Source organism: Lissotriton vulgaris, chromosome 1_1 (genome assembly GCF_964263255.1).
Source record: "Lissotriton vulgaris chromosome 1_1, aLisVul1.2, whole genome shotgun sequence".
NCBI lineage: Eukaryota > Metazoa > Chordata > Amphibia > Caudata > Salamandridae > Lissotriton > Lissotriton vulgaris.
The window spans coordinates 658,222,052-658,246,191 of record NC_141685.1 but is presented as its reverse complement, the minus strand read 5'-3'; the positions used below and the strand labels follow the sequence as shown (position 1 = coordinate 658,246,191).

Sequence of the window (24,140 nt, the reverse complement as noted above, 5' to 3'; positions counted from 1 at the left end):
AAGATAATGCTTTACTTTTGCCAGCATGTTCATGTTCATACTAAAAATGGAAAGAACTGCGAGAAGACAGATTTATTAAAGTGAAAACTAGATATTTGCCCACGGTATGAATGTTTATTCCAGTGCATGCGTACCTGTAAATGTGTACTGTAGGGAATGTATGAAAATGAACTCAGAATATGTATTTCAATCTAATACTACTTGCTAGCTAGAGATGTGCAGGCACTTCGGCCTCTGACAGGCCGGTAAGCTACAACAAACAGCTGAGTCAAAAGTGGATGCAGAAATGGAATGGGAAAACTAAACTTTCTGGAGCCAAAAAACGAGACTGGTGTTATGATATATATACTTTGTGTGTAATTTAAAATGGCATATACCTACCAAAGTACCAGGATTGCATTCTATAAGACGATAGTCTCGGAAAAAGGCACCTACCAGAGAAATAATACTGCATATCCAAAAGTACGAGAAGGGTTCTTAAAAACCTAACACCCTTTTAGAACAAATAAGTACTATGTTAAACTTCAACTGCTATCAACCAAATGTCATGGCATTCCCTGGAGTAATAATTGAGCAATTTCATGTTTCTTTACAGGCCCTGACAAACGTACTCGCCTACTTGCTAAGTCCAGTCAGATTTTATCAGGGCAAAGCTATATTTACAGCCTACTTGCCCCTTCTGGTGAACTGACAAACAGGTGTTCAGCTCACTTACAAAGTGAAGGAGCATTAAATATGCCTTTAAATCTTTTATCTTGTCATATTTATTCTATTTTCAGAGACGAAGTCAAAAGTCAGTTTACATCTACAATTACTTTTCTTTCACGGACTGTTCGAGAATTTTGTAAAGTGAATAGTCTGACAAACCTGATGTACAAAAAGTGTGAAATTAAAGGCTGTAGGATGTAATGTTTTATTTCAACTCACATTTAAATAGCTAAAATGTGATCTATACAAGCATTTCAAAATAAATGTCAGTAGTTACGAAAGCCCTTGTTTTGTAATCCTGTGTGATGAAAAAAAAAATTAATAGAATGAAACACTTTACTTAGTGAGGTTTGCTGAAACATGATTTCCACATATTGTTTATACACTAAGGTAAACTGCATGTTAGTGGGAACGTTTTTGGCCATTTCAATGGAAAGTGTGCTGCTGTCTGTAAATGGCAGTGCACTACCAACTCATGCTTTAGTTATATTTATAAAAAAATAGTTTTTAAAGATTAACGGAGAAACATTTCTGCCCTCATGGCAATGCTATTATTGAAGTAAGAGGCAAGTCCGGGGTCATGTGTATGTGGGCTAGATTCTTATTATGTATGGAGGAAAAGTTTAGTCTATAAACTCAAACCAAATATGTTTTTTTGCACAGCAGGAATGCTGAAATCCCATATTGGAAGGTGCTCTCATATGTGATAATGAAGAAAAAGGTGTCTCTGCAAAATAACATATTTGCCTATGTTGACATAAAACAGAGCAGTTTATGGGTGAAGTACATTACAGTTAGGTAGAGTAGATTATTAAAGTTACTAGACCTGTGGGGCTAGTAAAAGGTTTTATGATTTTCGAGGGATGCTTTACATTAATATTCCATTTTACAAAACACCTTTATAAAAAGCAATCTCCAATTATTTGCAGCACATTCGTTAAGGAAAAAAGTAAACCAAAAAGAACCCAGTAGAAAATAAATATAAAAGACTAGAGAAGTTCTCATTTAACTTTCTGGGAAAGTCGCAGAAGGAACAAGCAATGCCAATGCAGGTAAATATGAGACAGCTGTTAATGCTGTTTACAAGCAATGCATTCACAAATACGGTTCGTCACATTAAAGCGAGCTGTGCTGGTTTTTCAAATTATGGGAAAGAAAGCAGCAAAAATTGCTTTATAAAGAAAAAGCATACAGACGTTAAAGTATATGATAAACAGTGTGATGATTGAATGTACTTTTTAAAGTACAAACAGTCTCTCATGTCATCCAATAGTAAGACTTCCAAATTATACAACAATCAGCCATTAGCACAAGGTGTGTGTCAAATACGTCTCCGGTTGGAAACAAAGCCCACTCGAAGTCTATTTGAAAGAAATAGTAAGAACAGGTCAGCTCAGCTGCCAAGACAGACCTAAAAAAAACTCTTGGAAAAAAAGGCTAGCATGACTTTTTTGTTTTAGTCAGTTAATCTAATCATTAAATTGATGTTTAAAATATCAAACTAATGACAAAGGACAAAACATACACTTTCATGGAAAGAGATTATATAGAAGTATTGACAGAAATGAGAACTGTCAGAACTGTCAGAAACATGTCACCACACAAACTGGGCCCGACAGACAAAACTGTTTATGTCAATAGAAGTTGTACACGCCTAAACTTGTATGACTTAAACCTAAATTTGTAGGAAAAACATACATTAAGTCACAGAATAAAGCTTTGTGTGAGGCATACTGTTTGCAGCTTATTAAGCATTTTCATCAATGGCTTAAGTCACAATGGCTGCACATAGAAATAGCTAGATTGTTGTACAATTGTTTAAGCAAAAGTGTAACGGTGGTAATCCAAGATAGACTGAATCTCAAATGCACAGAAAATCACGTTTTGATCAATTCAGTACGGTCCTTCACGTGTGAAACAAACTAAGGAAAAAACCTTAAGTCTGGAACAAGGTTACTATATGACAACAGCTCATCCACTACATAACCTACAGTATAAATAAAATCTTCACCATAAGAATAAGGCACTTGATTTGCAAGGAGTTGTATTTCATTGTGTTCCTGCCACAGACTTGAGTTTGCATGAGGTGGCAGACAATTATTCTAGTTAAAGGGCACATCAAAATGCAAACATTGTGCAAATAATATATGATGCTTATTGCAAGCTGTGGAGAATTTGACAACTGACAAGCCTGAATCACTCATCCAATACCTCTTCATCTGCTGGGTCAACTGTTGTCTCGTCATAGACTCTTTGGTTTTCAATAGTCTTAGGAACTGGCTTTGGTGGAGCCTACAAGAAGAAACAAAAAACAATTCATCATCAACACAGAGCACTATTTACTTTTTGGTTTTGCATTTACGGTTTAATGCATGGTTAAACTGCAAAACTATGTTTACATTTTTGTATAATTGCACGTATTCCAAATGGACCAAGTACAAGATTAGGGATTTTGCCCCTCTCAATTTGGTGGCCTTACATATATACATGTTGACTTGTATACATTTACATGATAATTGAAATTTAAAGATTAGTCAACTAAGAAGCCTGATGGTAATGTTAAAAAATATCCCTGCCTCCTACACAAACCACCTCTGAAATATATGACTTACAACTATTATTGTCATTGAAGAATGATAAAGTCATAATCAAAGAGATACTGCTTAATATTCTGGATATTATAGACGATGTAAGTTATGATATGAAGCAAAAATTACTCTACGAATTTATACCTTTAAACACTCAGTAAAACATCATAAGTGTGTTTTTCCAAAACTTTGATCAGCAATTTACAAAACCTTGAGGATAGGGACATCAGGAATTCACACAAGATCTGTAACTTAACTCCAACTGAAAGAATGTCTCTAAAAAAAAAAATCTAACCAGGATAAAATATTCATTATTATTATAGAGGCTGACAAAGGAGGTAATGTGGACTATTTAGCCCAAATTGATAGACAACTCCCGGCGATAACACACTGAGCTAATGACATGTCTAATGCAATGAAAGAACACTCCTTATATATCAATATGAAGCCTCTGGATTGGAAATAGAAATGTCTTTTCAGAGAAGGAGTATAAATATTTACTGAAATACAATTAAGGATTCCATGTATCTATGTTCTCTCCAAAGTGCCAAAAGAAGCACTGTTCCCACTGGGTAAACCAATTATATCGGGCATTAAACTGCCCAACGGAATTACTACTGAATTATATGGACGAACAAATTACAAATCTGTGTGCCTAACCTTCCCTCTTCCATTAGGGACAGTAAGGGCATCTTTAATAAATTTGAAATTGTAATCCGGGGGAGAATAACACCAAGTTTGCGACCTTTGATGCGACTAGCCTATATACTGGCATAAAAAATATATTTGGCTTAATAGCTTTAGAATTCTTTTGGTTCACCTGGAAGGCCAACCTTTATGAACGTAACTGTATGAAAATGGAAATGGTTGACCTAATTCTCTCAAAAATGTTTCCAGCAAGGCAACTAGTGGTACCAACATCTGCAAAGGTTCAGCAACGGGCTCCACGTTTGCCACCTCCTATGCCAACTTATTTATGGGATGGTATGAGAAGCAGCATGCCTGGGGTGGACTTTCATCCAGCAGGACAGAACATGTGTTGTTCTGGGGGAGGTATGTCAATTACATCATTGACCTGTGGGCTAGCACTAGGGAGGAATTATTTAGCTTTAGAATTCTATGTACACAATGATCAAAGAGTAAGAAATTCAGAAAATTCACAGCATGCAATAGCATTCTACGTGTATCAAGTGCTCAACCTATGTCCGTTATGGAGAGCATCCCATATGGGGAAATGATACGCTTCAGGCAGTGAACAAAAACTCTATTTTTAACCCACTGTGGTCACTAAAATCAGATTTTTTAAGCAAGGTTATAACAATAGGTTTCTAACATGTCTGAATGCACAATAAACACTATTTGTAAACAAGAAACCCTAAAATTCAAAGTTGTAGGAAGCTGACTGACTCTTTATATAGTATACTAAGAGGCTTCCCACACAAATGGGAAAAGATATGGGGGGCTTGGTCGAAATATAAGAGTTAATGGGCAGTATCATGAGGGACGGCACAACGGTAATAAGGGGACTGCATAAGAGAACTGTACCCCAGCCAGAGTTGACTGTAAAGACAGGCTACAGGGAGTTCTAAAATATGGAATTTACTGTATAAATGTATATGTAAAAGCATCCAGCATTTACACCGTATTGTTTTCTGTCTGAAGCATATGTTTAATGTTAAATAAAAAGAATACAAATATATATATGGATGTATGACGTTAGCATGCATACTTTTACCACGCAATTTTTACAACGAATGCCTTTACAACGCATTACACTACAACGCAGATACTATTACAACGCATACCATTACAACGTAAGTATAGGTAAGTATATAATATTTTAAAATAATGTAACTAAAAATTATTTAAATATTTTAATTAATTATATTAATTTTTATTTAAGAATTTGTAAATATATGTTAAAAATACACCTATACCCCAAAACCCAGCCCTGAAACCTAAAAATACCCCTGTACCCCAAAACCCAAACCCAGCCCTGAAACCTAAAAATACCCCTGTACCCCAAAACCCAATCCCAGCCCTGAAACCTAAAAATACCCCTGTACCCCAAAACCCAAACCCAGCCCTGAAACCTAAAAATACCCCTGTACCCCAAAACCCAAACCCAGCCCTGAAACCTAAAAATACCCCTGTACCCCAAAACCCAAACCCAGCCCTGAAACCTAAAAATACCCCTGTATCCCAAAACCCAAACCCAGGCCTGAAACCAAACACCCCTGTACCCCAAAACCCAAACCCAGCCCTGAAACCTAAAAATACCCCTGTACCCCAAAACCCAAACCCAGCCCTGAAACCTAAAAATACCCCTGTACCCCAAAACCAACCCTGAAACCTAAAAATACCCCTGTACCCCAAAACCCAAACCAAACCCTGAAACCTAAAAATACCCCTGTACCCCAAAACCCAAACCCAGCCCTGAAACCTAAAAATACCCCTGTACCCCAAAACCTAAACCCAGCCCTGAAACCTAAAAATACCCCTGTACCCCAAAACCCAAACCCAGCCCTGAAACCTAAAAATACCCCTGTACCCCAAAACCCAAACCCAACTCTGAAACCTAAAAATACCCCGGTACCCCAAAACCCAAACCCAGCCCTGAAACCTAAAAATACCCCTGTACCCCAAAACCCAAACCTGAAACCTAAAAATACCCCTGTACCCCAAAACCCAAACCCAATACCCCTAATAAATGTTTTTTAAAAGAGATAAACTTACCGATACTTACGTTGTAATGGTATGCGTTGTAATAGTATCTGCGTTGTAGTGTAATGCGTTGTAAAGGTATTCGTTGTAAAGGGTCCTGCGTTGTAACAGTATTTTGTGGTAAAAGATGCGTGGTAACAGTTACATACCATATATATATATATTATACTAAAAAAATCTATATTGTGCAAAGAGTCCATGTTTCTCTTACAAGCGGACAGGGGCTTGCTCTAGCACTCCCAATGTGCTCTCTTTCGGGTATGTGGTTGAGCAGCCGTATGCTTATCAGAAAGGAGTGTTAGACATTTGTTGCATACACACAGTCAATAAATTATACACACACAACTCAATAAGTAGATCCACACCAATTAAAAAAATTAACATGTATCTTTATAAAACTTTAAGCATCAAGATCATCAAAATCAGGTAAGTATGTATAGAGTTATGAAGAATCAACAGTGCAGTTTCTGAAGTGGTATTGTTATCCTATGGAGGAAATGCATAAACGGCATACAGATATTTTACAGCCACTTACAGGACCAATCTTCTGGACTTGAGGTAAGTATGTGGCAGGGTCCAAGGCAGCACCAACAGGTCACCTCGGGCAGCACAGGGGCAGCAAGGTTCAGAAGTGCAATTCAGCATTGGATGCCCTGTTGAAGTCAATGGGGATCGGTCCGGTCAAAAAGAGCCAGTAAGCTGGGACTGGGAGTCCAGTCCGGCTGACCCAAAAAAGGGTCTCAGCACGCACAATGCTAGTGGGCATTCGGACTCTGGTCCTCTTCTCATCGGGCCAAAAGGCCAGGTTGCAAAGGAGTCTTGAGGCACCGGAGACACTTGCGGTAGAGGGGGCCAACACAAAGAGGCTGCAGACGGCTTTGCTGAGTCCACTGTGGGTAAACCCACGGTGGGCTTGGTCTCTGGAGGGTCGTGGGACCACACTGGCACCACTGGCCCACTTCAACACAGGATAGGGGACACAGGTGCAGTGGTGCTTTCCAGAGTTAGGACTGCTGCAGTCCGGAGTCTTCCCAGCTCTTTTGGAGTGCCTGCACAATGCATGGAACAAGCTAAGCTACTCCACAGGACTTCCTGGGTCTTTGTTGAAGGCAGTCAGTCCTCCAAAGCTATTGGAGGCACAGCAGCTTCAGGACATGAAGACTTTAGCGCAATTTCTTAGGCCCAGCAAACAGGCCGGCAAGGTTGGTTCCAAGTAAGTGGCTTCTCCGCAGTCCATGCTTCTCGCGGCTCTTGGGTGTCTTTCTTCTTAGGTCAGCAGGAATCGAATTTCATGGTGTCAGGGGGCTTCCCTAAATACTAGATTTTAGGGTGCTGGTGGAGTGTAGGGTAGTAGGCAATGGGTTACTTAACCCTGGGGTCCCTACAACCCCTCTAGGACCACGTCCTGTTGGAAGCGGGCACAACCCTGTCCAAGAGTTCCAAATTCTGCTATCACCATGATGGCAGACTTTTAAATTCCGTATCCACATCAGGTAGCCCAAGTCAGGGTTGGAACTAGTCTGAGGGTGGACAAGCCTCTCTGACTATTAGATTTCAGTCCTGTCCAGGCGTCAAGGGCTCCTGCTTGTGGGGTGGGGGGGGGCAGAGGCGGGGTCGTGGGAACGGCATCCCCTCACCTCTGAGGAAAGTCAGATTAGCATACCAATGGTGTTGCCTTGGAATGCTAATTTACAGATCATCCTGATGTACCTCCAGGGGACCAAGAGTGCACTGGTGTGGTTTCTTTGCCTGGCCAGAGGGAGCCATGCTACACCTTTCACCACAGTGGGAGAATTTCAATTCCCACAACTCCTGGCGACAACAGTGCGCATGCAAGGGCGCCTCGCGTTCCCATGGTGCAAGACGTGCATGGGCACAGCCCGTGCCAAGGGCAGGCCCATCTGTGCCTATCTGCGGCCATTTAAGGCTTAGTCATGTCAAACATCCAATGTCTCAACTCCTTCAGCCAACTTAAGTGAGCATCTCAGTTTTGCTATACTATTATGGGCAAGCGTAAACCGAATGATCGTCCTATGGAGACCCACAAGTATAGCCACTATGCTGGAGCGAGCAACTGGGGTTGTAAGCACCGAAATCGCACTGACTGAATGTAGGTGGTCTGTGGGACCGGAGATTACTGTGGGTGACATAGCCACGGATAGCAGATGCTGCACCTTTGAGCAATGCAGGCTAACTCATGGTTCATCTAGTACAGTTGGCAAAAGGTCCAGCTGACATGGAGTATCTAATACCCGAACATACGGACATAGCGGGGATAATAAAACACTTGCAGCAGCTCCATTCGCCCCGCACCTATAGCCCTAAATCATACCCGAACCTGTAGTTAAAAGGAAAAAGTCCAACAATCAAGTTCTTCGAATGAAATCACAGCCTACTCAAGCAGCTGCTGGGATGGGGCCAGATCTATTACATCCAGAGATTTCTCCTTTCTCCATCCTCCCCATCCCTTTCTCTGCCTCTCACACCCATTCTCACTCTCAGTTTCTTGTTTTCTCTGCTCACCAGTCCTCCTTCCCTCCCCTCCTCTTTCTTGGCTGATTTGGCCCTTTTCCTCTTAGGCTCTAAATTCCTCCCCACCTTTCAATACCCATCTGCCCTTACCGTCACCAAGTTCTGTTTTGCTTGTTTCGTTTTGTTTAGGCGCTCAGAGAGGGCTTGTGTTTTCCAGCTCTCTCCTGAGTACTTCGCTGCCGAGCTCACTCGTGTTGCTCAATAGCTTTGTGTGCTACCCAAGGCCTATTCTATTTTGTCTGTGTACTTCTCCCCTGCTCCATGTTGCTTTATCTCTCTCATCCTTATTCCCCCCCCTCTCTCCGCGTTGTTAACCCCCACACACGCCTGGATCTTGCTTGCACCTCCTGACTTCCTGTTGCCTCCCCAGCCCTATGCCTACCTCTCCATGTTGCTATCCCACATCTATGCTACCTTGTTTTTCTTTCCTTTACCGCTCCAACTCAGATCGGCAAACAAAAAGAAAACAAACATTTACAATGCAATAAGTCTCCCTTATACGCAAGTTTGAGCTATTGGCATTGTAAATGACAATTCCTTTAATTTTGTTTTGGTTTTTGAAAACATAAATAGAACGCAGTGTCATTTACAATGCCGATAGCTTAAACTTGTGTAAATGCGAGCCTTATTGCATTGCAAATGCTCATTTTTTCATTTCAATCCATAATATGGTTAACCACATGACATTTCATTAAGCATACAAATCTTTAGATACATAGAAAAATTCAATATTTCATCTTAATCAATGGGTGCAAAAAAAGGGATAGTAAAACTACCTTATAGGAATAATAAATAGGGGCAGATTACATAACTATAGCCTTTTACTCTTTCATATGCTTTATCATTGAGCCCCAGATCTTTAGGCCCAGTTTAAGTCGACGCAGTCCCTTAAGAGAGTACAGATTATACTAGAGATTAAAAATAGCATAACATTTGACACTCTATATCTCAAAAGTGAAAGGTTCCTTCTCAAATTTGTTAGAACTTGGAGTCGGTTTTAAGAAGATACTTGCCAGCCAATATTGAAAATGAGATAATACCATCATCCTTATAACACGCATTTGCAATGCAATAGGTCTCGCATCAGGAAAGTTCGAGCTATTGGTATTGTAAATTACACATTTTTTACTTGTGTTGGTTTTGAAAATAGCGAAATAATAGCTTTGTCATTTACAATGCCAATAGTTTTAACTTTCGCAAATATGACACCTATAGCATTTGTAATGCAATATGTGATGTATTTAAGTGACTTAGATGTATTGATATTACAAAAACAAAGGCTTTTAATTTTTTTAAATAATTAAAACTTAAATAAAAAGGTAATGTAATTTATTATGGCAATAGCTTAAACTTTTGTAAATAACTTTTGTGAAGATTATGTTCAGTGTATTTTATTGAGACAAAATCCAAGAACAGAAGTGAAATATCAACATCTTTTTGTGACAATTGTAATAAAGCTTGAAACATTGAGAGAACATATTTGAATCAGTTGTTGTTGAATGGTTGCACAGATTGATGCTGTGGTGGCTCTGAATTATGTTGTGGCGGCGACAAGTGATGCGGCGACAAGTGATGCAGTGATGTTGTGGTGCCCCCAAGTGATGCTGTGGTGATGCTATAGAGAGGGAGGGCGAAAGATAGATAGAGGGAGGGCGAAAGAAAGAGAGAGGGAGGGCGAAAGAAAGAGAGGGGGGCGAGAGATAGAGGGAGGGGGGGCGAGAGATAGAGGGAGGGGGCAAGAGATAGAGGGAGGGGGCGAGAGATAGAGGGAGGGGGGCGAGAGATAGAGGGAGGAGGGCGAGAGATAGAGGGAGGAGGGCGAGAGATAGAGGGAGGAGGGCGAGAGATAGAGGGAGGAGTCAGAGATAGAGGGAGGGGGGCGAGAGATAGAGGGAGGGGGGCGAGAGATAGAGGGAGGGGGGCGAGAGATAGAGGGATAGAGGGAGGGCGAGAGAGAGAGGGCGAGAGGGCGAGAGATAGAGGGATAGAGAGAGGGCGAGAGAGAGATAGAGGGAGGGCAAGAGAGATAGAGGGAGGGCGAGAGAGAGGTAGAGGGAGGGTGAGAGAGAGGTAGAGGGAGGGCGAGAGAGAGGTAGAGGGAGGGCGAGAGAGGTAGAGGGAGGGCGAGAGAGAGGTAGAGGGAGCGCGAGAGAGAGGTAGAGGGAGCGCGAGAGAGAGGTAGAGGGAGCGCGAGAGAGAGATAGAGGGAGGGCGAGAGAGATAGAGGGAGGGCGAGAAAGAGATAGAGGGAGGGCGAGAAAGAGATAGAGGGGAGGGCGAGAGATAGAGGGGAGGGCGAGAGATAGAGGGGAGGGCGAGAGATAGAGGGGAGGGCGAGAGATAGGGGAGGGCGAGAGATAGGGGGAGGGCGAGAGATAGGGGGAGGGCGAGAGATAGGGGGAGGGCGAGAGATAGGGGGAGGGCGAGGGATGGAGGAAGAGTGGAGAGGCCAAGACAGTGAAGGGGCAGGAGAGAGTGAGACAAATACAGGAAGAGTGGAGAGGCCAAGATAGTGAAGGGGCCGGAGAGAGTGAGACAGAAATAGAGGAAGAGTGGAGAGGCCAAAACAGGGAAGGGGCAGGAGAGAGCGAGACAAATACAGGAAGAGTGGAGAGGCCAAGACAGTGAAGGGGCAGGAGAGAATGAGACGGAAATAGAGGAAGAGTGGAGAGGCCAAGACAGTGAAGGGGCAGGAGAGAGTGAGACAGAAATAGAGGAAGAGTGGAGAGGCCAAGACAGTGAAGGGGCAGGAGAGAGTGAGACGGAAACAGAGGAAGAGTGAAGAGGCCAAGACAGTGAAGGGGCAGGAGAGAGTGAGACGGAAACTCAGGAAGAGTGGAGAGGCCAAGACAGTGATGGGGCAGGAGAGAGTGAGACAGAAATAGAGGAAGAGTGAAGAGGCCAAGACAGTGAAGGGGTAGGAGAGAGTGAGAGAAACGAAAGGCACTTGGCGAATTACGAACAAATGTCCAAGTAACTGACTAATATCCACCACTGACATTACTTCATATTTCACCATATTAATTAACCACTAATCCTTTGTAGGCTTCCTGAATAGCGTGCGTCACCAAGCGCTATATAAATACAAACCTTTGTCCTCTATCCTTCTGCTATCATTCCAAATCCAATTAACTGACTAACCTATCCACCACTTAAAATGTACTTGCATGTTTCACTATACTAATTCAACACTAATCCTCTATGGGTCCCGGAGTAGCGTGCTACTCGCCGAAAAAGTGCTTTGACGCCTCGTCAGGGGTAGTAAGCGCTATATAAATGCAATTACAACACAATATAATACAATACATGGAGTCTGGGTTGGACTGGCATACAGGCAGGACAACTGTAATTATGCGGAACGAGAGGGCCGAATTATGCGACAGGGTTGATTAAACTATGTGACAAGAAAAGGCATCTTATGCGGCATAATGTGGCACCTCTTGTGATAGTATTATTTTGTTATTTTTACACTTGGAAATGGTAACACTCTCTGTGGTTAGTTTGCACCGCATTGGTACTACTTCAGCACCTGCATACAGCAACAGAAAGTTGACCCGCCAGACTGTCATAATTTCAGAGGCCTTAACCTACAGGGCAATGGCAGTGCACCAAAAGCTAGTTTGACATGTCAGTGTGCAGTCGGTTTTAAGGTCTGTTGGGCTGGTTCTTACTGTTAATTTCTCTGATATTAAAATAAACACTTCATGCGGCAAGCTCAGATCCACGACGTCTTCCATAACTTGCAAAACACTTATACACTGTGTCTTTACAAGTTAAAAACTGCCTCAATTTGCAATTAAAAAAAACATTTTAGTTAACTGACATGGGCTTTTTTAAATTTGGTGACCGGTCCTATTTTCTGTCCTAGTCCGACCCTGCATGGAGCGGGAGAGGGGCGCCCTGGCAATATGCAATAAGACATGGCATAGGCTCTGAGAAGTTCACCTTAGAGATTTTTTTAACAATAACTAAAATAGATTTAATATTACGATTGACAATTTACAATTGGTTAGGTTAAAAAAGTAAATGTCTCTTGCAAACATGTTATCTCTAAAATATGTGGGCGCAGATGCTCGACTGGTTAATTCATATTAAAGTAAATCCCGTGATGAGCGTTTTTATAGGGCGGTATTACTTCAAACTATGAGCGAAACTAAAATCCCCCTGACATGAATAGAAACTGCAGCTCTGTGCATCGCTCCCCAGTGCGATGTCTTTACGTTCATCCCTGCAATGGTCAACATTTCTATCGCTGGGTCACGTGTTTAGCTCTTTCACTGCACGGAGTAACATTTCTCCCCCCTGTGATAGCGCACAAGGCAATATTTCTGTCTCCGCGGAGACTACAGTTTCTCGCTATCAGTGCACAGAACATCACTCATATCCTACTGTGCATGTGGCGTCCTATGTATGGGGTCCTTACTGTACATAACAGCACGAATATCCCTAGAGTCCTGCGTATATAATTATCACTGCCGCTGGCGTTTTTATTTTGCAGCTTTCCCTTTTTCAGGTTTACCATGACCAAGGTATTATCACCCTCGTATTACCATGGTTCCTTCTCCCCCGAGCCAGCGCCACAGGTGCAGCGTGGCCTCGTGGGGTCCCTCTAATATTAGCTGCACGACCGCTACTGCTGCCCGCTCGCAAGCCCGCCATTTTCTGCACACCTGCCCTCTGTCCATTGATGCCTCGAGGGTTAGGGGTGAGACAACAACCTCGCCAGTGGAGAAACTCGAGTTCGCCCTGTGTGACTTCGGATGGGAACAACACTCTGGTCGAGTTCCTCCTTCACACCAAACGGCAGACCAGGATTTTCAATTTTAACACGATGCCGCAAGAACCCCACTTCATGTGTTGCACAAATTCTTATTTATAAGTGACGAGATCATAAAGAATTTGCGGGGTTGGCGGGGGTGACAGTGACTAAATATTGGGGATATGTGCACGTGGGCCTCAGTCTGAGAGAAGTGTAGGCAGAGGAGGCCTATTTACATTCAGGAGTAGTGATCTTATGTACAGGCGATTACCGTGCAAAGTGCTGTCAAACAATGATGCTCTACTACAGACAGCGCATGACATGCGGCTTTTGAAGAGCAGCGTTGTCGGCTTTGGGTTGAAGTCCTAGTTATCGCGAATGAGACCTTGCACGTTATGCAAGGATATCAAGATGCCACAAGAACATTTCACATGAGCGATTTACACAACAGCCGTGTTAGATGTGGGAAAGCAAACTATTTAGAAAACAAGTTAGGTATTGAAAAAAACTCACTGCCGCAGCCTGGCTTGAACAGGAAGCCAAGCAACCTGTGTTGGGACGGGGCGGGCCGCAAAAATACAGGAAGCAGACGGGAGCCTACCCCGCGCTCCTGTGCCCGTCGTTAGATTTGCGTGTCAGCTAGCGGGGCTCCCGTGCTCGTGGAGAGCCCGGCCTGTTGCCGATAATGACCCGCTGGCTGCTGAGGGAGAGAGGGACACGCAAAAAGAACCCGGTGAGTGGGGTATGAGGGGGGATGTGTGCATGTGCGAGTGTGTGCGTGTGCGTGTGCGTGTGTGTGTGTGTGTGTGTCTGTATGTATGCGTGCGTGTGTGTGTAAAAAGAGCCCGATGACTGGCGGGGGGGCGGAGAGGGGGTGTGTGCGCGAGTGTCTGTGTGTATGTGTATGTGTGTGTGTGTGTGTGCTGTACGAGCTAGGGGTTACAGGAGATGGTGAACGCACGCGCGACCTGATCCAATTACGGCAGGCGGCGCGTGCACATCTCTTGTCTCCCCTTAGCTCCTTGTAAGCAGAACCGCCGACAGCAGGGCTTCGCCCTGCATCGCAGGTGTGAGACCTAAAAATCCCCAATTATCTTTATCCCTTTGTGTCTCCATCTAGCTGTTGCAGTATCCCAGAAAATGGAGGGCAGCAGTGTTGATGCGGCTGTAGGTGTGTAATAGCAAACCCTCTCTACTTTAAGAGATCTACGGACCGATTTCCAGACTTTAAAAGCTGCTACCAGAATCTTAAAGCAAGTGTTTTTTTATAGTAGATTGCTTAGAGCATCTTAAATGAACAGCTCTTGGCCTCAGAACCAAGTATCATCTTATAGATGGATGGAGCATCTGCCATATTACCCAAAACCTCCCCAGTGAGTGATATCCTCATATTTTGCAATATACAGGCATAATAATAAAGTGAAAAACTAGGCACTGCCCACCCGCAACATTTACGAGGCAATGTCATGAATTTTATTGGCCTTTGAGATTGCCCCTGGTCCCACAAAAATCTTCTACATATTGACTGTCGGTTCTGGAGCTGTACACGAGTGAGTTCAAATCCTACTGATCTAAAATAATACACCACCTTGGGTAAGATATTAATTTTAAGCACATTGAATATTCCTACCAGCAAAAGATGAAGACACTCGATCCAGTCGAGCTGTTTTTTAATTCCCACCAGCGTAGAGCCCAAGTTAACCTTTACCAATTTGTTCAGTCAAGTCCTGATTTTAATACTAAGATATGTGATTTCGTCCATAACCCTAGGATCACCGGTACAGATGATCTATGTCTTGCATGTATTGAGGTTGTAGCCAGACGCCAAACTAAACAAGCGAGCCAATTGCTCTCTCGGGACTGCGTTATCTGGGTCAGAGGTTACAAATGCGGCATCATCTGCATACTCAAACACCTGATAGCTTTCCTGTCTGCATTGGATGGGCTTTATCATCTGACTAGCCTCCAATTCAGTCAAAAATGTGTTAATGTATAAAGCAAATAGCAGCGGTAAGCAAGGATATCCCGATCTTGTGCCCCTAGAAATAATAACCATCTCAGACTAAACGAATCATAAAAATTTTGGCTGTTGGGGTCCTATACATAACCTGAATAGAATTGTTAAAGCCTGCCCCAAACCCCAGTCGTCGAAGAACCGTTCATAAAAACTCACACGAGACAAGATCAAATGTCTTTTCGGCGTCCAATAATACCAGGCATATAGTGGTTTGATGCACCCTGACGACATCCAACAGAGTCACCACCTTGCTGATGTGATTCACTGTGCCTCTACCGGGTATGAAGCCATACTATCTAATAGAAACCAAAGGGGCAATGACCCGGACTAAGTGCATGGCTAACATCTTAGAGTAGATCTTTCCAACACAATTCAGCAGGGAGATTGGTCATTATCAGCCTGGTAGGGTAAAGGGTTTGTCTTTTTTTTTACACAATAATATTCGCCATACCCCAGGAAGGCTGCGCAGAGCCACTCTGTGCCCCTTGCAATGTAGCTAACATGTCATTCTTCAGCTGCTGAAAGAAAGGTTTATACATTTCCAGTGGGGGTTTGTCTGGACCAGATACTTTGCCCATGGCAATTAAAATGTATCACTTCCTCCAACTTATCTACCGTGATGGGGGTATCCAACTGCGTGGATTCTTCATAACCTAACCTTTCCCTACATACATTATGTAGCAGGGCCTCCCCAGTCTGGCCAGCATTACTCTCAATATAGAGGGCCTCATAGAATGTTCTACAAACTCTTAAAATCTCGCCAGGTGTCTCGACTAAACCCCCTATTGAGTCTTCTATAGCAACAATCCCTTGCACGGCTTACCTCTAACAAAGCCTTTGTGCAAGACATCTTCCTGTAGCCTCTCCATTATCATTGCAGTCTTTTCCATATCCTTCATATTTGCATGCTATTTCCTTACTCCAATGTAAATTAATCCTAGCCTTGCTGCGGGTCACCTCCGTTTGAAGCGGCTTGATTACAGTACTGTTGCGCACACCTTGTATTAAATTCCATTCGGCACTCTTGAGATCCTCATAAAAGCCCTGCATCTCAAGTTTGAGTTGTCTCTGTTTATGGAGCCCACAACTCAAGATCTCCCCCCCGAGCCCTGAATTAAAATCATCCCATACCAGCTGGCATGAAGCTGAATTACTGTTAATAATAAGTGCCTGGTAAACTTGGTGTCCAGCAGGAGTTTCCTGTAAAATGAAAAAGATCTTGCAGGTCGAAAGATACCTATAGCCAGGATGTTCAACAACAAAGGACTGTGATCAGCAGCGATCTTTGGAACAATCGAATGTCCGTCCCCAAGATTTACGTCCTTGATAAAGAAATATAACCTGACAAATTTGTTGTGTGGATATGAATAACATGTGAAACCAGGGACGAGATATCTCTGTGCGGACCACACGTCAACTAGTCTGTGATCAGCTAACAACTGCTGTAATGCCTTTAAGACTTTTGGCTTTCTACCCCTGTACCTGGCATTATCTGGCTGTACCTTCTGACAATCTAGATGCATGTTAAAATCTCCACATAGTACCAGGGGTGCCGGCCATAACACAAATTCTAAATTAAGATATTTAAGAATCTGTGCCTCATCCGAGTTCGAACCACAGACGGAGCATTAAACAAATCTGATACCACCTAGAACACATTCAAAGGTAGCCCAGCGCCCATATTTATCTACCCCTCGTGTTGTAGTACATTGTTGTGTACAAGCTATTCGGGTGTAGCCAAGCTCGGCCAGCATCCTACATTTGCCCCAGGGAAAATGGGTTTCCTGGATACAGACCAGATCGGGTTGTACAACCCTCAGTTCTGCCCCCACTTGCTGCCTTTTACCAATATTGTTCAAGCCGCATACGATGAAGGAACAAATGCACACCCCTGATGATGTTGTCCTATCCCCCCACTAATCAAATCTATTGCATAGACTGATCCGACTAAGTCTCAAGTTTGAAAGCTCCCTTCTATCCCAAGCTTGCCCATGACATGGATTGATTTTCTAACCCCACAGGTGCTACTCACCCCCACACCCAAATGCGGACTCCCTGCCAGGGCCCGCTCCACGACCCTACCCCTCCTACCCCCAAAAACAGAGGCAATAGGATCCGGGGTCCCTTAAGATGGAACGCACCCATCCTGCCCAGATCACGCCACCCACTTTTGTTACAACATCACCAAGATGCCACCAAACTATATAATGGAGATATAAACCCAGGTCCCCCTACTAAAATGATGTAAATATTCCTTGGCTTGTTTTTCCAAGGAGAAAAATCGGGTTTGCTCCGGACAAATGATCTTTAATTTTGCAGGGTTCAGAAGAAAAGCCTGTGCACTTTTACCCTGAAATAGTAGAATTAGCTGCCGGAGCTGACAGTGATTTTTCACAGTCAAGTGACAAAAATCGGGTTTAACAGAAAATGTATTTCTCTTACCCTGCCTCTTCCTATCTGGTCGTGCCAGCTCATAGACTGCTTGGCACGCCAAAAAATTGTTTAAGCATATCAGAAACGCCCTTGGTCTGGGAGTAGTTTGTCCCGATCTTAATTGTTGTTTAAAAGGGAATGGATGCACCATCTGCATTTCTGGATTCTGTTCCACTGAGAAAGTTCAGGGAAGGCTTCACCAAATAAAATCGACAATAAATGTGCTGACGTCCTGTCCTTCTACGCCCTCTGGTATGCCCAAGACTCTGAGATTGTTCAGTCATAGACTATTCTCCAAGTCTGTTAGCTTCCATGGAGTATCTTCTTTCTGGGATCGCATTGCCTTCGTTATTAATCTCAGAGCAGCAAGTTCCTCTTCCAGGGTAGAAATACTGGCCTCCGCTTCAATGATCCTTTCCCCAAACTCTGAACAGGATTTTGCAGTGCGTCTTACAGAGTTCTGCAGGTTCCGGCAGGGTCCCAGCATCCTTTGGCTCTTCGTACGGTTCTCCTCTCTGTGTGCCATGATGCTTTGATAGATTGCAGAGAGAGATATCTCACCAGGAGTTTACAACAGGACCTCCTTAGCATGCTTAAGTAAGGGAAAACCAGCAGCCTCTAACCCAGCGGAGAACAAACAGTCCCATAGTAGTGCACCTGTATCTCCAGATTGTGCTACTCCCTCAAGCAACTCTTGCCTCTTTCGCTACGTTGCTAAACTCAACTTCATAGCTTCCTATGGCTTCTCCCCCAAATCTGTATGCTACTTGATTCACTCCAGCCGCTACCAGGTGACTCTCCCCTGAGAGTGGCCTCGAGACGGATGGAGTTTTAACTCCTGATGAGTAAGATGGATCCCCCGACAAGGAGAGTAAGTTATTTCCTGAGTCCGTCTCTCAAGATATCGAGGTTGCCAGGCTTACCTTTTACCTGCCGCTCAAAATGAATGTGTGCTCTAGCCTCTTAAGTTCTTCTGTCTATGAGCGAATCCCACAATGGACGTACAGAACAGAGTTCGAGTTGTCCGCTCATGGACAAGAGACACTTGCGGGGCCTATCACAACCAACCTGACTTACAACGACTGTTTTAGTGGCAAAACAAATAGCAGGATAATTATCCTGAAGCTATAGAAAACCATCAGTAGTATCGTATCGACGAGGACACTTTGGACTAGATATTGATTTCGTATGAGACACCCCTTTTGTAACATTACAGATTTTGTTCGTATTACACGTCGAGCAGAATTATTTTCACGGGCGGCTCTTGTGCTTGATTATTTGCAGCAATAAATAGATGGACTTTTTCTCGGATCAGCAAATTCCGTGGTTGATTCCGTCCACAGTGGAAAACTTTGGGACTCAAATTATTGTGTAGCTTCTCATCTCACACCCTTTTATTTGGGAAAAAGCCTTGAGAAAGTCACTTGGTGTGACGAAACACGTGTCGGCTATCATGTATTCGGATCAAGATAATGAGGAAATAACCATCAGACTCTTTTGAATGTCATACAATTTTGAAAAGAATTTGTCCTTATTTGATCCCTTTTTGTAAATTGTTGATGTCCTACATGATTGTTTGAATTAAATAATCACTGTTCTTTTTAACTCAAATCTGTTTGTTATAGGACCTAAGAAGAGTTTGTCCTAATTAAATCTGGCTTGCAAATGCGAGCGTCCGAGTGGATTTTTTGAGCCCCGACATACATGTAGTTCTAGGAGCCCATAATGTTTGGTTCATGGTATTTAAAAGAAGGAAATTAAAAAGGGTAACGTTAACATGTCTCTACAGTAACAAGGCCATAAAAGCTATTCTCACTGTGGCAAAGCAAGCTGCCCTATGTAGAAACCCAGAGTACAGATTAAAATACTACTATTGCTATCTTGGGAATGGGAAGAACTACAAAAACAAAAACATTTAAACAACTATGTTATTAAAAATTCAATTCAATGGTGAAGCCGTATTTTGAATAAACATGAAGGAAAATTTATGTTCAGAAAATTTACTTTTCCTGTTTGAAGTTCCAGGAGTCTATTTTGTATTAACTCTCCAGCTTCTCGCGGCTTAGCTTACTTAGTTCGAATGTGTGTGAAATTCCTCCTAGGAGTAAATATTAAGCTAACCTGAATGGGTAGAGATTACTTCTTTGAACTCCACAGACGATTCAGTGTGGGAACTGTGGGTTTCCTGTGACACTACACTGTCAAATCCTGCATAAACGGTCTGTTAAGCCACATGTAACACTAGGGTACACTTGAAAGGGAAAGAACAGGATACCAAGACAATTCTTGTGTAATCACTGTCTGGCTGCCTGAAGGACCCTGCTTTTGCCATACCAGACGTTTGTCTCCGAGACTGTTGTGGGTACATTGCTTACTTGAAAATTATTTTTGTTAAATGAGGGAGGACACTAGGATTACCGAAGTGCACACTACACTCACACCACCAAAGTCAGAGCCCAAGTTTAGTGTGGCCGAAGACCTTCACAATCTTGGATTTGCCCCGACACATTGGATTTGGGCTTGTCTGCAGCATAGCAAACAGGAACTACTGTGCCTTCGGGTGTCCCCCACCCACATGCTGGTGGACCCACACCCAGCTTTCATCAGAGCATTCCTGGGCTTATGAAAGGACCCCTGGCAAACCAAACCTGCTGCACTCCGCATCTATGACCTGTTGAAGGGTTTGAGAAGGTTGGATCACCTTCCACTGAAAATCCAGGGACAGACAGATGTCCGAGGTTAATGAGGTTGTTCCAGTGAATTGCTTCAGGAATATTAAAATAAAACACCAGAAGAGGAGATCCCTGTGAAAAACACTAGGCTGACCAGTAGCAACTGGACCCAAACTGAGCTCTGCTGTTGCCCTCTTACTGTCACCCAGAGTCTCTCTAGGTGTTCCCTGTGAGGTTCTGAGGGCCGTGAAGAGCCCCCCTGTGTTTGATTGGGCAGCAAAGGAAGTTTGGGAAATTTTTCAAAACTTCTGCTCCAGACCTTTATGGGGACCAACTGTGGAAAGTATCCAGCCAGCAGTGCCTCAGTGTCAGATTGAATTTCATGATTGTCCCACATGTAAAAGAGTTCTTCCTCGCAAAAATGACAAAGTTCCTTTTCAGTTTGATACTTTAAAACTTTTATGAACTTTCCTACTTGCAGGCCCTAGCAGGGACAATCTAGTTGGTGTATAGAACTACACTTCCTCATGGTTGACCTTAAATCGCGCTCAAGACCCAGTCTATCGCTACCACCGACTACCAGTGAACCCTATATTCTATAGGATGCAACCTTCCTCATCATGACCCATAGGAAATCACTACCAATTAACTCAATTTTACAAACTCCTGGTCAGTCTGCATTAAGTCACAACTCAACGGTATAATTTGAAGTCTCTTCTTTCTTATACATGCAATTACACACCGACCAGAAAATGAATGCCCCTCATGCCAAAGTGGATGGAGATGTGGCGACTAACGAGAGATTAGGGATTAACATAATCATCACAAATGGGAATCTCCAATGCAGCAGCAATGAAGGATCGCCAGTAACTTGGATTTTTGGCACAAAGCCAGATACATTTCTAATTGCCTTCGGCACAAGACACCTACATTTGTTTTGCATTTTAAATGCTATTGGGAAGATCCCAGAGCCCCCTTATTGTTGGTGCTCTAGGCTACTAGGTAGATTACCTTGGACAAAGGTCTGTGGTTGGGGGAACGGTAGACAAATGGCCCTGGGAAGGCCGCAAAGAACAAAATTACTGAGTGAATATGCACAATCAATAAGCATTCTTTGGGAGGCAAAATGTGGGACCGATGTTTCCAAGTGTCGTCACTCAATTATCACATTATACTTCTCCGAATATAACTTTTCCAATAAGAAGGACGTTCAATCAGAAAGTGAACGCATATCTTGAACTGCACAAACCTCTCAAAACCACCAAAGTTTTCACTATCCACTTCTGCAGGTCCAAAACATTATCATTTCCTCTTTTCTGACAGCGACAAAACTTCAGTTTTATGGTCACGGTGCTTTTTAAACAAATAGTAATAAAACTGCAGAGAAAAGAAATCCCGGTTAATGCTTACAGCTTTTGCCCAATGGAAATGGCACTGAAATATTGAAGAATGACATGTTAAGGCTAGCTTGCTACCCTTTTAGAATTAACATCACTATTTACTCTTCCGGCTTAATTTCATCCCTGTGGGTGTGTAATGCAATTTCATACCTCTGTTTATGTATTAAGACATAACTTCTATTTCATGAATAGCAATTAAAGATCTTAATTTTATTCATGATCAAGCAATAGCATGCAATAAAACCCTAGAACAGCCTTTCCCACAGGCATGAAACATTTTCCATTTTCCTTAAGGAAATGTTTAATGGGCATCACTCATATTGCCAATGTTTTGGTTTGCATTTATAAGGCGCTTTATAACATTTGCAGATGGGTAGCATGCTACTTCCCTGTGTTTTTTGGGGGGGGTGGAAAATTGTGGCAAATTTGTGGCTTTTATTTGGGTAGTTTATCAATGTGAATGAGGACCAGAGCTGTGCTCTTCTTGTGTTTCTATTATGAAAACAAAACAAATGCCAGTACTGCTCGTTTTATTTAATCAAAGACACAAGAAGCTGAGTGTACCTTTCACAGCTCCCTGGACCAATTATTCAGTCCACACCTAATGTTTATAAGAAGGAATTTTATTTTCTACTTCAAAAAATTCAAATTTTCTTTTTTCTTTTTTCAAAAAATGCTTTTTCAATTTTCTGTATACATCAACAAGGGATTAGATAACACAAACAACAATTTGGGCAAGGAAATTTCAATAAATACAAACTCAAGTGAGAATGAAGTGTGGGTGATGCGGGTTTTTTTTTTTAAACAAAACACGACAAAAACAATTGTCCACTACTATTCACTCAGGATTCACAAGCTTGCCATACATACTACAGTCATTCTACATGGAAACACTGAGACAAGTGAGGGAATGTGATTGGGTTATGTACAAGGGGCAAGAACTCACATCTACTATATACAATTCGAGTAAGCAAAAAGTCAAAAACTCTATTCTACATGAAAAACAAAGTACATTGAATAGAAAAATGTATACTCGGTCAGATCGATTTAAATGCAATGTATGCACAAACTAGATAAATCTCAATCAGCCAGATGACGCAAGGTCGCCATGGGGAGAAATTAAATGATTATTCTATCTAGAGGGGTCGACGCGTTTCGAATCCCATTATTTCTTGGGATTCTCCTCAGGACCAGAAACAGACATGGATCTGTAAAATATAAAAATTAAAAAACACTCAGTCAACTTTCTACACACCAGCGAGAAACTCAACAGTTCATTCGGCCATACACACACACTAGTGGTACCTGTCAGGGTTTCTTGATGAATTCTTCGAAGAAAGCTGAAAAGAGGAAGAGGGGAGCCATGAATGCTTGAATCACAACGGAAAAGCTGAAGGGGCGGGAAGGAGGGCGTAATACAACTTACTGCAGCGTATTTTGTAATCTCCTTCGAGAAGTTCACGTTTTTCGAGTTTGATGTCAATCACATATTGGGAGCGGAGCCTGTAGTTAAGCGTCCATCTGTCAATAGATCATCGAAAGCGTGTAAACGCGGTTGCATATTACCGTCCTAGTTACCGTACTTTGTTTGAAAATCCCAGTGGGCTCTTACCATCCGCCGTCTGTCTGTAACCTTCGTTTGGCAATTGAATTAGGCGCCGTGTTGAGTGGTCATAACTGGGGCCATTTTAACAGGCGTCATCCAGGTGTCTAAGGATTCTGGGATTTGTAGTCTGTTTCTTCTTATTCTATAAATGGTACAATTCCGACATTTCATTTAATCCTGTTGAGTTTCTCGCTGGTGTGTAGAAAGTTGACTGAGTGTTTTTTAATTTTTATATTTTACAGATCCATGTCTGTTTCTGGTCCTGAGGAGAATCCCAAGAAATAATGGGATTCGAAACGCGTCGAGCCCTCTAGATAGAATAATCATTTAATTTCTCCCCATGGCGACCTTGCGTCATCTGGCTGATTGAGATTTATCTAGTTTGTGCATACATTGCATTTAAATCGATCTGACCGAGTATACATTTTTCTATTCATTGTACTTTGTTTTTCATGTAGAATAGAGTTTTTGACTTTTTGCTTACTCGAATTGTATATAGTAGATGAGAGTTCTTGCCCCTTGTACATAACCCAATCACATTCCCTCACTTGTCTCAGTGTTTCCATGTAGAATGACTGTAGTATGTATGGCAAGCTTGTGAATCCTGAGTGAATAGTAGTGGACAATTGTTTTTGTCGTGTTTTGTTTAAAAAAAAAACCCCGCATCACCCACACTTCATTCTCACTTGAGTTTGTATTTA

The 24,140-nt window shown here is 42.6% G+C and overlaps 1 protein-coding gene across 2 annotated transcripts in view; it reads right to left on the bottom strand.

Moving 5' to 3' along the window:
* Positions 1-24,140, bottom strand: part of RPF1 (ribosome production factor 1 homolog) — an 88,591-nt gene that overhangs the window by 40,302 nt on the left and 24,149 nt on the right. For both annotated transcript variants that reach the window (XM_086954304.1, XM_086954301.1), the window contains exon 3: positions 2,920-3,000. In XM_086954304.1, the coding sequence (XP_086810430.1) occupies positions 2,920-3,000 (81 nt within the window). The remainder of the gene's footprint in view (positions 1-2,919; positions 3,001-24,140) is intronic.